This window comes from Salvia hispanica, chromosome 1, assembly GCF_023119035.1.
Source record: "Salvia hispanica cultivar TCC Black 2014 chromosome 1, UniMelb_Shisp_WGS_1.0, whole genome shotgun sequence".
NCBI classification, from domain to species: Eukaryota; Viridiplantae; Streptophyta; class Magnoliopsida; order Lamiales; family Lamiaceae; genus Salvia; species Salvia hispanica.
Window position 1 is genome coordinate 26,612,019 of NC_062965.1, and position 14,330 is coordinate 26,626,348.

The 14,330-nt window shown below is 39.7% G+C and overlaps 4 protein-coding genes across 6 annotated transcripts; 1 reads left to right on the forward strand and 3 right to left on the reverse strand.

Moving 5' to 3' along the window:
* Window positions 1-948: 948 nt before the first annotated feature.
* LOC125201085 (protein ENHANCED DISEASE RESISTANCE 4) lies at window positions 949-5,971 on the reverse strand. The gene is made up of 4 exons (XM_048098999.1): window positions 5,400-5,971; window positions 5,225-5,272; window positions 4,026-4,198; window positions 949-3,938 (listed from the first exon to the last, which is right to left on the reverse strand). Exons 3-4 carry the CDS (start codon window positions 4,144-4,146, stop codon window positions 1,093-1,095), a joined length of 2,967 nt encoding a protein of 988 aa, XP_047954956.1. The 5' UTR covers window positions 4,147-4,198; window positions 5,225-5,272; window positions 5,400-5,971; the 3' UTR covers window positions 949-1,092.
* A 1,211-nt stretch (window positions 5,972-7,182) lies between these two features.
* Window positions 7,183-11,750, reverse strand: LOC125200587 (manganese-dependent ADP-ribose/CDP-alcohol diphosphatase-like). 3 transcript variants are annotated; one of them, XR_007172740.1, is made up of 4 exons: window positions 11,637-11,750; window positions 10,389-11,282; window positions 7,596-9,809; window positions 7,183-7,515 (listed from the first exon to the last, which is right to left on the reverse strand). XR_007172740.1 is itself a non-coding variant. In XM_048098246.1 (3 exons), the coding sequence occupies exons 2-3, from the start codon at window positions 11,248-11,250 to the stop codon at window positions 9,790-9,792; spliced, it is 882 nt and encodes a 293-aa protein (XP_047954203.1). In that variant the 5' UTR covers window positions 11,251-11,282; window positions 11,637-11,750; the 3' UTR covers window positions 7,183-9,789. The 3 variants fall into 3 exon arrangements, 2 of the variants coding, with proteins under 2 accessions (XP_047954203.1, XP_047954202.1); XM_048098246.1 differs by having other exon boundaries at window positions 7,183-9,809; XM_048098245.1 differs by lacking the exons at window positions 7,183-7,515; window positions 7,596-9,809 and having other exon boundaries at window positions 10,018-11,282.
* LOC125200588 (high-affinity nitrate transporter 3.2) lies at window positions 8,409-9,350 on the forward strand. The gene is made up of 2 exons (XM_048098247.1): window positions 8,409-8,550; window positions 8,679-9,350. The coding sequence occupies exons 1-2, from the start codon at window positions 8,424-8,426 to the stop codon at window positions 9,155-9,157; spliced, it is 606 nt and encodes a 201-aa protein (XP_047954204.1). The 5' UTR covers window positions 8,409-8,423; the 3' UTR covers window positions 9,158-9,350.
* Window positions 11,751-12,321: 571 nt separating the features above from the next.
* LOC125212528 (manganese-dependent ADP-ribose/CDP-alcohol diphosphatase-like) lies at window positions 12,322-14,142 on the reverse strand. Its single transcript, XM_048112731.1, has 2 exons — window positions 14,021-14,142; window positions 12,322-13,434 (listed from the first exon to the last, which is right to left on the reverse strand). The coding sequence occupies exon 2, from the start codon at window positions 13,411-13,413 to the stop codon at window positions 12,466-12,468; it is 948 nt and encodes a 315-aa protein (XP_047968688.1). The 5' UTR covers window positions 13,414-13,434; window positions 14,021-14,142; the 3' UTR covers window positions 12,322-12,465.
* Between the last annotated feature and the right edge of the window lie 188 nt (window positions 14,143-14,330).

Genomic DNA, 14,330 nt, shown 5'->3' on the forward strand with positions numbered 1-14,330 from the left:
AGACCTTCAAAGGTCAATTTGGACAATTCTTTCGCCAATCATCTTGCATCAGAGACATGGAATCCAACAATTTTCAACGGCAAATTTTTATATTGAAATTCAATTTAGATGTTAATTCATCTCCATTTTGAAATTCACCTCCGAATGACAATCCAAATTACTACCTCCGTCCACCAAAATTTGTCCTATTTCACTTTTACCATTTTTGGTAGTGGACCACATATTCCACCAACTCATTCATACTCACATTTTATTATAAAACTAATATATAAAAGTAGGGACCCACAATTCACTAACTTTTTCAACTCACTTTTCATTACATTTTTTAAAACCCGTGTCGGGTCAAAGTGGGACAAATTTTGGTGGACGGAAGTAGTAGTATAAACTAAATAGAATTCACACATCACCTATAGTAAGTTATTAAAATGCAGTTTAGATTGAAAAAATAAAATAAAGTATCAAGTCCCAATTCACTATCATTAAATAATTAGTCATCTAATAATTGAAAAACTAACACACTTTTTACGGCAAATTTTAATTATATTTAAATTCAATTTGGATGGTAACTGAATTAAATAGTAGCGAAAGAATTGTCCAAATTGCCCTTTGAAGGCCTTAAGGGCATTTTCGTCCGAAAAAAGTTCAAAATACCTCAAATGATATTAACTTGTAGTTCACGGACCTAAAATGATATTTTCAAAATTCACGGACCTAAAATGATACTTTAGCAAAGTTCGTGGATCTAAAAAGATGTTCCCACTAAAGTTTATGGTGACGGAGTGAGATGGGATTGGGGATCGAACGACCCTACGCAAGTTCACTAGCATCGTTTTGGCTTATGGAAATGTCGTTGATCTTACTGGCATCGGCGAGTTGACGACGACCTTCTTCACTTTGTTACTATTTTTAATGAAATAATTAAATCCATTTATGTGCTAGAGAAACAAATAAATAAATAATGCAATATACTAGAGACAAACATGTACACATAATCCCTCCAATTTCATAACTATACTAGTATATATGATTGTATGACTCAAACACACTATAGCAATATAACCAACAAACAACACATCACATTGCTGCCCACACTCATCCTCGTTTGAACACTTTGCTCGGTGTCGAATACCCCATTAGCCGATGCAGTGGAGAATTCGACAATGGCGGCAGCTCTTCTATCTCTGAGACCGATGTAGTCGCATTCCTCCAAGCCACAGTTCTTGATGAAGGACCAGCTGATTCAACGCCTTCCTTTGAGACACCTTTCAGCTTCCGATCCTCATAATAACCACCTCCAGACGACATCTTTCTGTCGTACGAGTCTCCCTTGGCTCGATCAATTGAAGGTATGGCAGCTGAGGCCTCTCCCTCCGTGGAGCAGCTCCTACAGAACGACCGCCCGTACTCATCAGAGTACGACACAGATTCAGCATGTTTGCAGGAGATAGATTGGGGCACCGGTTCCATATTTCTCTGGATGTTTCCACCACTGTAGTCACCGGCCTCACTAGGGGGAGGTGCACGGGCATCAGCAACGTATGGAACGAGATGAGTTCCCTTTACGACCGAAAACTTCATAACCTTCCCACAAGCATTGCACATCAGCTGATGATACCTTTTCTTGAATAGGAGAAAGTCCACTGGCAGCTGGAGCAGTTGTGAACAATGGTAACAAGTGATAACCGGGGCTCCACCAGCTATGGGACGGAGGTGCCTCTTGGCTGCTTTGTATTTCTCCCTCAAGTGCAACCGTCTGATCTCATCAAGCCTCTGATTTTCAGGCTTTGTCTCACGGCCCCATGAGGAGGGCTCAGAGGTGGCGTAACGGTGGGGGCTCGAGGAGTTGGAGCTACCGCAGCAGTTATGGTCAGCGTGGATGGCACGATGGCCATTTTTACGGTATTGCCAATCTTGCTGATTGCAGTGCAAACAAGAGCAGCTAGCCTGGTGTCGAAAATGTGCAGCCTCGCCCGAGAAAGCCATTCTTCGCTCGTTGTATCTTTCACCATAACCCTTGGCACGATCGCTTCGTCTGTTACATGGACCTGAATGGCTCACATCTGCATACATTTCCCTTTCAGCTTCTAAGTAAGGAAGTGCATTGAATTGCATCCTCTCAAGCTGATCCTTCAGATGATGTACCGTTCTCAACAGATCGATTTTCTCTGGATTCGAGTATGAAGACTTTTCGGGTAACTTGAAAGCTGGATGGGGTGGAAGCAAATTGTGCCGATGAACTGGAGGTCTGGGGCCAGCAGGGTGATCTCTCGAAGGGAATGGCGCTCTCGAGACTTCTCCTTGTGAATCGAGTCTCGTCCTATTCTGACCTCTGTGCCAAGGGATGTGCATTTCACGGCTCAAGGGACTAGTTGCCCGATAAGCCCTCTCAGCTTCACTCTTTGCCACGTTCCCACTAAATCCACCATTTCTGAGCTTTTCTCTGGCTCGGATATGTCCCACATCGTTAGCCTTTCTCGAGGGATGTGAAAAATGTTCGCGGACTTGATCATCAATTCCATCGTAAGATGATTCACTGCCATCATAAGCATAGTAGCTCCTGCTGTTCTGATAAAAAGCCGCGGGTCCATGCCTAAAGTTGAGCTCGGAGCTATGGTCACCGAGATGTGAACTTCCAAGTGTGTCTGTAGAGTTAAATCTCTCAAACGTACGTGCAACTTCTCTAGGAGAACCATCAAGCTGTTCATCATCAGTCGCCATCTTTGTAGAGTTAAATCTCTCAAACGTACTGGCAACTTCTCGTGGAGAACCATCGAGCTGTTCATCATCAGTCGTAAGGTAGAATGACACAAGACTCCCTCTTGAGGGGCTCCTAGGAGCGTGAACCGGAGCACTGGCTTTAGGACTCATGCTCCTTTCAGTACCCGGGCTTCTAGAAACAGGAAGGCCTCTGGATCCATCACCAACTACCTCAGCTGATGTCGATGCAATGCTGATTTCATGAGAAATCATTGCAGAAGGCGAAGTTGGTCCGACATGCTTAATTTCGCCACTAGATTCTCTATTTTGATCGTTTAAGAAGGTCCGAGGCGTTTCTTCATTTTCTGGTACAGCATTGTTTTCATCAATCCTCTCGGGCACGCCACTCTCTTGATCTTCATATTCAGACAAATTCTGAACTCCATCAACTGATTCTCCGTCTTTCATTTGCTCTACATGTTCACTGGCTTCTCGGGTATATGCTTCAGCCTCGAGACTGATCTCGCCTGAGCTAGGTAGTCCATCCAAAGAGTTTGAACCGGCAGTCCATTCCTCATGGTCATCAGAATTGCTTTGACATTTTTGAGGGCTTCTGCCTAAAGGGATTTTTTCCGATGATTCTTGAACTTCGGTGGGAGAAGTTTCACACCCAGAAAGACCATCAGAGGCACCTCTTTCGCGAGAGACTTCCACAGATTTGTCACGTTCATCTTCAGATTTGCCTCGAAATCTTTCAGGACTTCTATCCAACGGGTTGTTTCTGAAAGATTGTCGAACTTCTGAGGAAAAACCTTCACTCTGAGGACTAGTCATGTCGGGTGAACTAGAAAGACTGTCAGAGGGATCTCTGTTGTGAGAGAGTTCCACAGAGTCGACATGCTCATCTTCAGATTTGCCTCGATGTCTTTCAGCACTTCTGTTGTTTCTGAAAGATGCTCGAACTTCTGAGGAAAAACCTTCACCCCGAGGACTAGTAATGTCGGGTGAACCAGAGAGAGCATCTCTGTTGTGAGAGAGTTTCACAGAGCTGTCAAAATAATCTAGACGTCGTATCTCGCCTTCATCTGGCGAAGATTCAACTTTTGGAGAATCGGTTAAATCAGCATTTGAGCTTCTGCCTTCCATCTCTCCTGAAACATTATCCTGTTGACCTTCTTCTGCAGGATCTGTTTCTTGTGAGGGTAATTCAGTGTGGTTAGTCTCCGGATTTCGTCGTTTAGCTGCATACGATGAATCACAGGAGGAATGTCAGTAAATTAACAAGGAGAATCACCTAGATATGACTAGTATATATGTGTAACAATTACCTTGGAGAGTAATACCACACCCTCCACATTTGTACATTGGAAGCTCTGGCAGCTCTGGTAGAATCTTCCGGCACCTTGGGCATTTAACGAATCGAATTTGTACGTTCCCTTGAGTAGTCATGTTTCACCGGTACTTCACTCCAGTCAAACGGTCACAGTGCCAAAAACAATTTCTGATACAAAGAAAAAATTTATACATAAAAATCAGACCAGAATACTTGTAGCGAAAACAAAGAACATATATTATGTACGGGCGATACTTCAAACTCCGAGCAAATATAAAGCTCATGAATACAACTTTATGCCTACGAATGAAAGATAACTCCAAAATCTCTGCTTAGTCTGAAAACAAGGAAGCTACAAGTAATCCGACTCAAACATCATGGGAAGTTCACTTGGAACTCAGTAAGAGCATAAGAACCGTTGTACTTGTATATAAACTACTGGTTCTTTCCTAATATTTCCTTGAGGAACACAACGAGAACGTAGATCACACCACCACAAGACTATAACGAGGCCACATCTAAAAGCGAGAATCCCAGTTCTATGATAACAGCAAGTGACAGCAAAGGATGTGTGTTCTTTCCCACAAACGACGAAGCACACATCATATATTACCATATGAAAACATAAAATAGGACAAGAAAAGCTTCAGTGAAAGACAATACAATCTTCAGAAACAGTTTGCAGATTAAACATAAGTTCTGCTAAAGCATCTTCAGACAGATTTTCTTAACTTATCTAAACAATATCTCTCTTACAAAACGTCAGCCCTCTCGGCCTTAAGAACTCGAGAAAGCAGAAGCAAGAAAAGCAAACAGCCAAATTCTTTCACACAATCACAGATCTATCCAGTTACAACCACACTTTTATGAAAAGATCCATCTTTAGCATAGATTCTATGTATCTAAACCACTAAACCTTAAACAGCAAAATTTCCAGCATCTAAACAACATTACATTCATCCATAGATTTCAAATTGGGAAGAAAACAAATTCAATTTCATTCCGAATATATTCGAACCAAGAACTCACATTCACACCAAAATTAAACAAACCCCAGAAAAAAAGGGAGAAGCTTTCAACTTCACAGTGCAATAAAAGGAATGAATAAATTCCCATTCTGTTAAAAGTCAAACCAAAACCAGTTTCAGTGTAAACGGATCAACTCATCAATCACCAAAATTCATTAAAATTCACCTTGATTTAGCAGAAATCCACCTCTCCACAGATACCAAAGAATGCAAACTGTAAAGAAGAGGAAACAAACATCTTAAATAAAGTGAAAATCAAGATAGAAAGAGTCAAAGTATGTGAAAAGAAGAAGGTATTGAGAAATAAGGTCAAAGAAACTCATGAGAAAAAAAGGAAAAACCTTTTCTTCAACGCCGAGTGGTTTTCATTAATTTTCCACCATTCAAGCTTTCTCTCATTAAATTTCTTCTCTAGATAAAGACAATGATGGTTGAGTCTTGGTGGTGCCGTGTGTGGAAAGAATGCCAGACTCAAAAGTCGAATTCTCGAGACATTATTATGGGAGACGAAAACATGAATGTAGGAAACACACAGTAGAACACACGTAATCAGCACGCACTAATCTTGGTTATGATTTGGGAGCAGTGAGTCGGTTGTTAGTTGAATTGAAGTGAAGACACATTTGTTAGAGGAGTTGAGTAGCTGTGGTTTTTATGGCTTGCACTGCAGCTTTTACCAAGTCAACCTTTTTTGTTTTTTTTTTTAATTATTTTTTATTTTTTTGTTTTATTTCTGCTTATGGAAAAGATAGTTGATAGATCTATTTGAGTTGTCGTTTTTCAGTTTTGTTTTTCTTTTCTCGAAAGTTTATGTTATTTTTGGTAAATGTCCGAAATTGGCCAACGTAAGGTTTAAGGTATCATCTGGTCACTAAAATTGGTTTATTGTGTTTTCCTATACAAATTTTCTTGTGTTATTAAAAGTTTATAGATATTTTACTGTATAGTATTAGTAGGATTAGGCGATTAGCTTCATCTTTCTCTTTTCAACGATAGTATTTTTTAAATAATTATATCTAAATACATATTTTTACTTAATTATTTAAATTCAACATAATATTTCAATTAGTTTGATTATTTAACTTGTAGTTAATTTACAAGATATTAGTATGATCCTGATCGTGATCCTGACTAATTGAATGATATCCAGCTATATTTTTCAAGGTCAATTTAAGTTAGTGCATCACTTTGAATTTGGTGGTAACCACTAAAGTTTTAAATATAGAATTGATCTACGCATCGTCTCTAAATTGGTAGATGAGTTTCCTGTGTTATAGAGGGAGAAATTGGAAGAAGTTATAGGGAAAAGAAGGAAAATGTGATGTAGATATATGAATTATGTAGTGGAGACAGGTGTATAAAGAGAAAAAGGGGAAATGGAGAAGATTATTAATAATTCCAAAGAAATAAACGCGGTGGAGATTCGGGCAAAGAAGAGAAGAATTGAGCGGCAAAAGTCAAAAACTCAGCGGGTTACGACTGGCGTTGACACAGCTGGCGTTTTTTGAGATGATAGAAGCGTGAATGAGTGGGCCCGGCCCCACCCCACCGATGACGGCTCGGCGAGCCATTAAATCCGCGTCGGCCCACGCATTCAATGCGCCAGCCGCCCATCACACACGTCACCATGACTTCATCACCCTCCCTCACTGACGTCATCAATTCTCTCATATTCAAAATAAGAATTTTTAAAATAAAATTAATACTACAACCTCCCCATTTTTCCATCTACTGGAGTAATTTTTGTGACTGGTTACTTAATTATGCCAGTTCCCGTTTTCGCAGCATTTCACATTTATATATTGATAGCTGAATCTCTCTTCTCTAAGTTAATTGTCTTGTCTTTCAATCTGCAAAGTTCAACATATGGAACATATACACACTCTCATAGTCCACACAACATCTCCTACACTTGAAGCCAAAGCGGATATATGGAAGACGAAACAACTAAGGCATTTCAAGACAATGCACAATCTCAGCAGAGAGTTGCACTGAGCTTCTCCATCCTGCTTGAAATCGGGCATCCGTGGACGACTGGCCTTGCTGCTAAGATGAGCAAGGAGGAAAAGGGCAGTTTTCAACTGCTGTAGTTGCTGAGAACAGCTAATTGCAATAACAAGAACAGATCACTAAACCGAGCATTCATTCATCATCATGTTTTGGTTTACTTTATTCTGTTACAAAGAAGTAGTTTTACAAGCTAAAGCAACTCAGAAACCTTTCCTAACAAATTCAGCTTTAACTACTTAACAGAATGCAATAACAAAACCGTAGTAACAGATTCAGCTTCTACTGTCTATGTTCTGCCGCCTTTCTTTCTTCTTTCTTCCGCCCTTCATCTTCGCTTCGCATATTGCTTGTGGTCGCAATATGCCTTCCCCTTAAGCTTCCGTGTCAATTTTAATGGGAGAGCAAGTTTGTCATCCCTACTTCCGTGAGCTTCACCTTCGCTATGAGCTTTGGAAACCACACAAGCAGCCACTTCAATGAAAAGTAAGTACTGCTATCGAATGCAGAAATCAACATAGTCTACAGACCGCCGAACTTGCACCCAATTTGGCACAGCAAGTCCCCTCCCTATCAGCTGATCCCGCAGCTTTCGCATCAGCATCAAAATGCAGAGAAAAGCTCCTCCAATCACCAAACTCTTTTCCAGAAACTGCAAGGTCTTCTTTCACAAACATGATCAAGTCTTTCACCACAACTAAACCAGCAATCATATCTCCACCAAGAAGGTTAGACAATTCACGCAGGCAGATCTCTCCTTCGTGTGATTGAACAAGAAATTCAGTTTGCAGCCAAGAAATTCAACATGTTTGCATAGGTCTTGCTTGAACAAGTCTATCCATATCATGTGTAATCAACTTTGACAAAAGAAGAAAATGATTTCAAAATGTCCAAACTTAATACTTCAAGTATTCCAAATAAAAACAATCCATCTTGTGAAGAGGCAATCATTTGGCTATTATTGAACTTCAATCATTTGGCTCCAACATCATAGCCTCACAAGTCACAACTATAAAAACAGTGTCAAACTGGACATGAATAAAGAAATATATGTAGTTCTGAAACTCCACCTACATACAACCATCCAAGAATGTAATAAGACAAGTCAACTATAAACCTAATAAATAACTAATACATACCCCACCCTCTGAGCTCAATTTTGGGCCATTTCTCTCCCATTACATAAAAACAATTGCAAGAGCTGTCTGCTTAGAAAAATCAGCCACTTGTTATGTTTTACTCCTATGTTTCCTATATATAAGCACGAGTAATCTCACTTTTAAGACCATCCACAATTTCCAATACTCATCTCAGCTCAACCCAACTCTGACTCATATCTTTCTCCAACGGTCTAATTAATGGCTACCAACGCCTGCCTCGTCGTTTCACTATGGATTTCGTGTTTGCTAGCCACTAGCCATGCCACCACCTTCTCTTCTCTCCAGAGAACAATCGTCCTCACGGCTTCACCTCAAGCCGGACAAGGTAACCAACGAACTCCCCTTTTCTCAATATCTCATATGCACTGATGAAATAAAATACGAGACTTAACTCACGCATCCTAAACCGAACGCACGTCTAATTAGTCTTATTTTTTCCACAAAACGACGCAGTTTTGAAGGCCGGAGAGGACAACATAACCCTGACATGGTCCCTTAACACCACCTTCCCATCCGGGACTGACTCCACCTACAAAGACGTCACAGTAGAGCTGTGCTATGCTCCGATCAGCCAGAAGGACCGTGGGTGGAGAAAAACGGTCGACGAGTTGGCTAAGGACAAAACTTGCCAGCACAATATTGTCAAAAAGCCATACACTTCTTCTAACACCACCTTCACCTGGACAGTGAGGAAGGATGTTCCCGGTGCCACGTACTTTGTCCGAGCCTACGCCCTCGACTCTGCAGGCAAGGAGGTAGCCTTCGGGCAAACCACCGATGCTCACAAGACGACCAACTTGTTCGAGGTTGAGGCTATCACCGGACGCCATGTGTCGCTCGACATTGCCTCTGCTTGCTTCTCTGCCTTCTCCATTTTGTCCTTGCTTGGATTCTTCTTCATGGACAAGAGGAAGGGCAAGTCATCAAAATGATCAAGCATGTTTGAGTTGTGATTCTTGTCTGTTTTAAGATACACAAGAGATAGAGTTATGTAATATGCCATATATGGCTAGACAAGAATCTTATGAGGCCTAGAAATAAGGATATATGGATATGATCATGTATGAATATGATGTACCAGATTTCTGTTGATTTCAAGAAATCAAATGAAATACTTTCAATTTATCTTTGTTTTATTATCTTTTCTTTAAGCCTTATTTCACAGAATTTCCAATCAAAATCAAGAAGATATGCATAGATGAGAATGATGACTCCAATCAAGTTCTTGATTGCTATAATCAATGTGATATGTACGGATGAACAAAAAACAAGATAAGGACTCTGGTAATAATATTTATTTTATCAAAGTGATATGTACGGAAGAGAAAAAATCTGAAATTTCATACAATATTTTTTGCCAGAGAGGTGCATGGCACTTTCCAAAAGTCAAATTATCATATGGATTTGATAAATGCTGACCAGAAATATATAAAATTGAGTTTAATAATCGGACTTATATTGTTAAAAAAATATTATCTCACCTCCCAATGCTGTCACCAGCTATCTCAGATCAAGATCACTCCTAAACTTTCTGCAGTCATGACTCATCAGCTGCTTAATTATTTCAAAGTTCAACTCTCCTCACTGTTAAATGGATTATAAAATGATTAAAATAGATGATTATTTTCTACGTTGCATTATTAAAAAAAAGGAAAGTAAACTGCAAGAAAGAGATATACATCAAAATCAGTCACACAAGGATGGAGAAAAATGGTCTGTTTTTCAAGTAAAATAAAATATAATCAAGGAAATAAAATAAAACCAAAGTCTTCAGAAAGTAACTCTTCATATATCAAGCAGCAACATTTTAGATTTATTGGAAAATGACAAAATAAATATCTTATATGGAAAGAGGAACATAATTCAGTAACATCAGAAAACAGAATCAGTTTCTTGATTACTTCAATCAAGAATCATACACAACAAAATGAACTGTGTAAATTCACATATATTCAAGATTCATCAATCCGATATAACCAGTTATGAGCTTTCAATCATCTTGATTGCACATGAATATATAGAACAGATAAGAACAGGCGTCAAAAATCGACAATTTAGGGTAAATCTAACTAGAGAAAACCATCTCCTGACTCTCCATTCTATCTGCACCAGAGAGCAATAATCTATCATGGAAGATATCAATAGATCCAAAAGCATTAGTACCGGGAGGGCACTCCAACGCTGCCTCCAGGACGCAATGGTGCACGCCATGAGAGTCGACTGAGTGTCCGCCACTGTGATCGTGTCCACCTAGACACACTTTAACGCACTTATATCTGTGTATCACTTCCATCACTTCGTCATAATTCCACAGCATTGATTCAATAGACGATGCACCGGGATCTAAAGGCAGATGACAGCAAACTACGACGTTCTGGTTTAACTTCGTAGCATCCTCAAGAACGTTATCTAGCCATTCCATCTGTTCTTCCCCGACTGCTCCATTGAACATCAAGAACCTTCTTTCAAGACCAACGAGCCCGTTTGGACTGTTCTTGTCTGAGTTCGGATTCCTCTCCTTCAGAAAGTTCACAGCTTTTATGGTGTTCGGGTGATCCTGTGGCCATCCGATAGCACTGATGTCATAACCATCGAGGACTACAAATCGCACTTCTGGTATTGGGGAAAAATCATAATAGGCGCGGCTGTTTTGAGTAGCAATGTTCAACAAGGGAAGGAGCTTTTCACGGGGGAGATTGTAGAGACAGTGATTGCCAATCATGTGATGCACGGGGCCATCAAAAGCACCAAATCCATCGATTACTCTTTGAATGGCAGCTAGAGAATGCTCTTTAGGGCAGAAGCCATCAATGGTATCCCCAAAATTAATAGCAAAATTCACCTTCTTCTCATTCCAACTCCGAACTGCTCTTTGCAACACGAGCAGGCTGTGCCTGTAATACCGAGGGACACCAAGAAACGAACGGCCATCTGGAATGTCGGCATACTGGACATCTGCTATCACCCCAAAAGAAACAAGAGGCTTCTTCTCTTGTGCAGTGACAATCCCATTTTCATGGCTCATTGAGGAGCAAGAAACCCCAATCCTAGTGAACTCTGGGAAAACAAATCACAATTATTGTTTTTCCAAATCCTCATTCAGATCACACTCAAAACTAAAACAGATTAGTTGAAATTAACAATATAAGTGTTGCAAATAGTTGTTTTTCCAAATTCTCATTCAGATCACATTCACAGTTTTTCCAAGTTCTAATTTTGAATTATATACTCGCAGCAAAAAGCACAAACCAATTCAAGATCATATCTTTACGTGCTTCAAAAAAGACCCACTTTACCAGCTCCACTGCTTAAACGATAAAATCAATGATTCTGAATTTTACTGGAACTACACAGACCAAGAACGCACAAGTAAATTGGGATAAAATATTAAATAGAGGAGAAATTTAGTACCTTAAATTGGAGTGGAGAAATCTAATTCTCTAATGATGTTCTTGGAAAAGAACCGGAAGAGGCTGCGGAGAGACAGAGAGAGAGATTCGCATTTGTATCAAGAAAAAGAAGCTATATTAATGATTAATCTCAATCTCAATATGTATACCATAAACAAATAAATATGTAAGCTTGATGATGTTTTATTCAAAAGCAAATTTTACTACTAATACAATGAATCAAATTTAACTTTTAATTAAAAAATAATGAAGTTAAAAAAAGTTAATACTATGTCCTATCTTTTGGAGTAATCAACTTACTTAATGAATTACTCCCTCCGTCCACGAATAAGAGTCCTATTTTTCCATTTTGGTCCGTTCACGAATAAGAGTCTCGGTTCATAATTACCATAAATGGTAAAGAGACTCCACATTCCACTAACTCATTCCACTCACATATCATTTAAAACTAATATATACAAGTGGGATCCTTATTCTACTAACTTTCTTCCACCCACTTTTCTTAACATTTCTTAAAACCCGTGCCATTTAGAATTGGAACTCTTAATCATGGACGGAGGGAGTATTAATTATTAATCCAATCTTTTTAGATAGTACTTTTGGAAAATTGGTTCTTTCTACACATGATTTTAACTTTTGCAATAGCAAAATTAGAGAGGTTTTGTAACACAGAGAAAGACATCTCATCATTCGAAACTTCTTCATTACCAAAGAAGGGATTACAGACATGAGTTTCATAATGAATTTGATATCTCAATGAATTTGCTTCTCTTAATTTATATGCTGCAGCCAAGCCAAAAGGCCAACAGCAGATATTCACAATGAATCCATCAATTGAAAACCATTTCTTGATCTCCCATTCTGTCCCTGCCAGACACGAACAAGCTGTCGTTGAAGATATCGACCGAGCCAAATGCATCCGTCCCAGGAGGGCACTCCAAGGCTGCAGCAAGAACCCGGTGATGCACGCCGTGTGAATCCATCACGTATCCATCTCTATGAGTATGGCCAGCCAGACAGACCTTCACACAGCTGTAACGGTGCACCACCTCCATAACCTCCTCGTAGTTCCACATCAACGCAGCAAAAGACGTTGCACGAGGATCCAGAGGCAGATGGCTGCATACCACGACTATCTGGTTCAACTTTGTCGCATCTTGGAGGACGCGATCCAACCACTCCATCTGTTCTTCCCCAACAGCCCCATTGAACTTAACGAACCTCCTGGGCGGCCCAACAAGTCCCTCGGGACTATTCTTGTCCACATTCGGATTCTTCTCTTTAAGAATGTCGTTGGCTTTTATTCTGTTCGGATGATCCTCGGGCCATCCTATGACACTGATGTCGTACCCATCGAGCACCACAAACCGGACCTCTGGCACCGGGGAAAAATCATAATACGCGTGGCCATCAATGTTCAGCAAAGGGAGCAATTTTTCGCGGGGGAGATTGTAAAGACAGTGATTGCCTATCATGTGATATACATTGCCACTGAAGTTGCTAAATTCACCAACAACCTTCTTAGTGGCACTCAAAGATTTCTCTCTTGGGCAGAAGCCATCAATGATGTCCCCAAAGTTAATAACGAATTTCACCTTCTTCTCGTTCCAACTCCGGACTGCTCGCTGCAGCACGAGCAGACTGTGCCGGTAGTAGCGCGGAACGCCAAGAAACGAGCGGCCATCGGGAATGTCAGCATATTGTACATCTGATATCACCCCAAAGGAAACAAGAGGCTGCTTCCCTTGTGCATTAACAATCACATTCCCATAACTCATTGAGAAGCAAAACCTAAAACCCTAAACAATTGGGGAGAATTGGAGAAGATTATAACTACAAGTTACATTACACTAACACAAAAATTATGCAATTCAGTAACCCTAAAGTCCAATAAATTTACATCTGAACAAATGAATCAGCTACTAGTAGTACTAATTGTGTTTCCCAAGCTCAAATTTTCATACAATTCTCCCTAAAATCAGTAATGTCATGAAATTTAGAAAATCAATTAAAACAGGCATTTGGTAGTTGTGATTAAGGTGCAGCCAATAACGAAAACGGAAGCGATCTATGCAAATTCTTGCATCAAATTAAACATTCCCACCCCCAATTTCATGTTTCCTAGTGGTAAACTGAGTTTTCCAAGCTCAAATTTCGAATAATTATCTTCAAAAGGTGGGCTAAAACAATGCAAATTCTTGAACTAAATTGAACAGTCCCAGTCTGAAACCAACTCCAAAATTATCGAGCGATAAGAAAGACTTGTTTTTTATATTCTAATACTGCGTAAATTAAAAACAGAGCTACAGAGATCAGAACGATTTTGTTGACAGTGCTTGCAAAATCTTTACTTAGTGGAGTACTTCGAGAATCGAAAGTCATTACCTCTTTATAGACTTTACTCTTCTGCTGCAATCGTCTATCTCTTTACAGAGAGAAAGAGAGAGACAATTAGACAGTGGGAAATCCTTCTGACGATGACCATATGTTTTGGTTGGTAAGATTCCTCAACTCATTTTAATTGATTTTTATTGTAATTTAATTACACTTTGTTACGTACATTATTAAAGTGGGTGCAATGTCAGTATCTAAAAATTGGAGTCGTCTGTAAAAGCATGATAGTACTATTTGCTTATTTGGTGATTAAAGGCTGATATAATGATTGAAAAAAATTTAGTGATGTTGAGAAATTTAG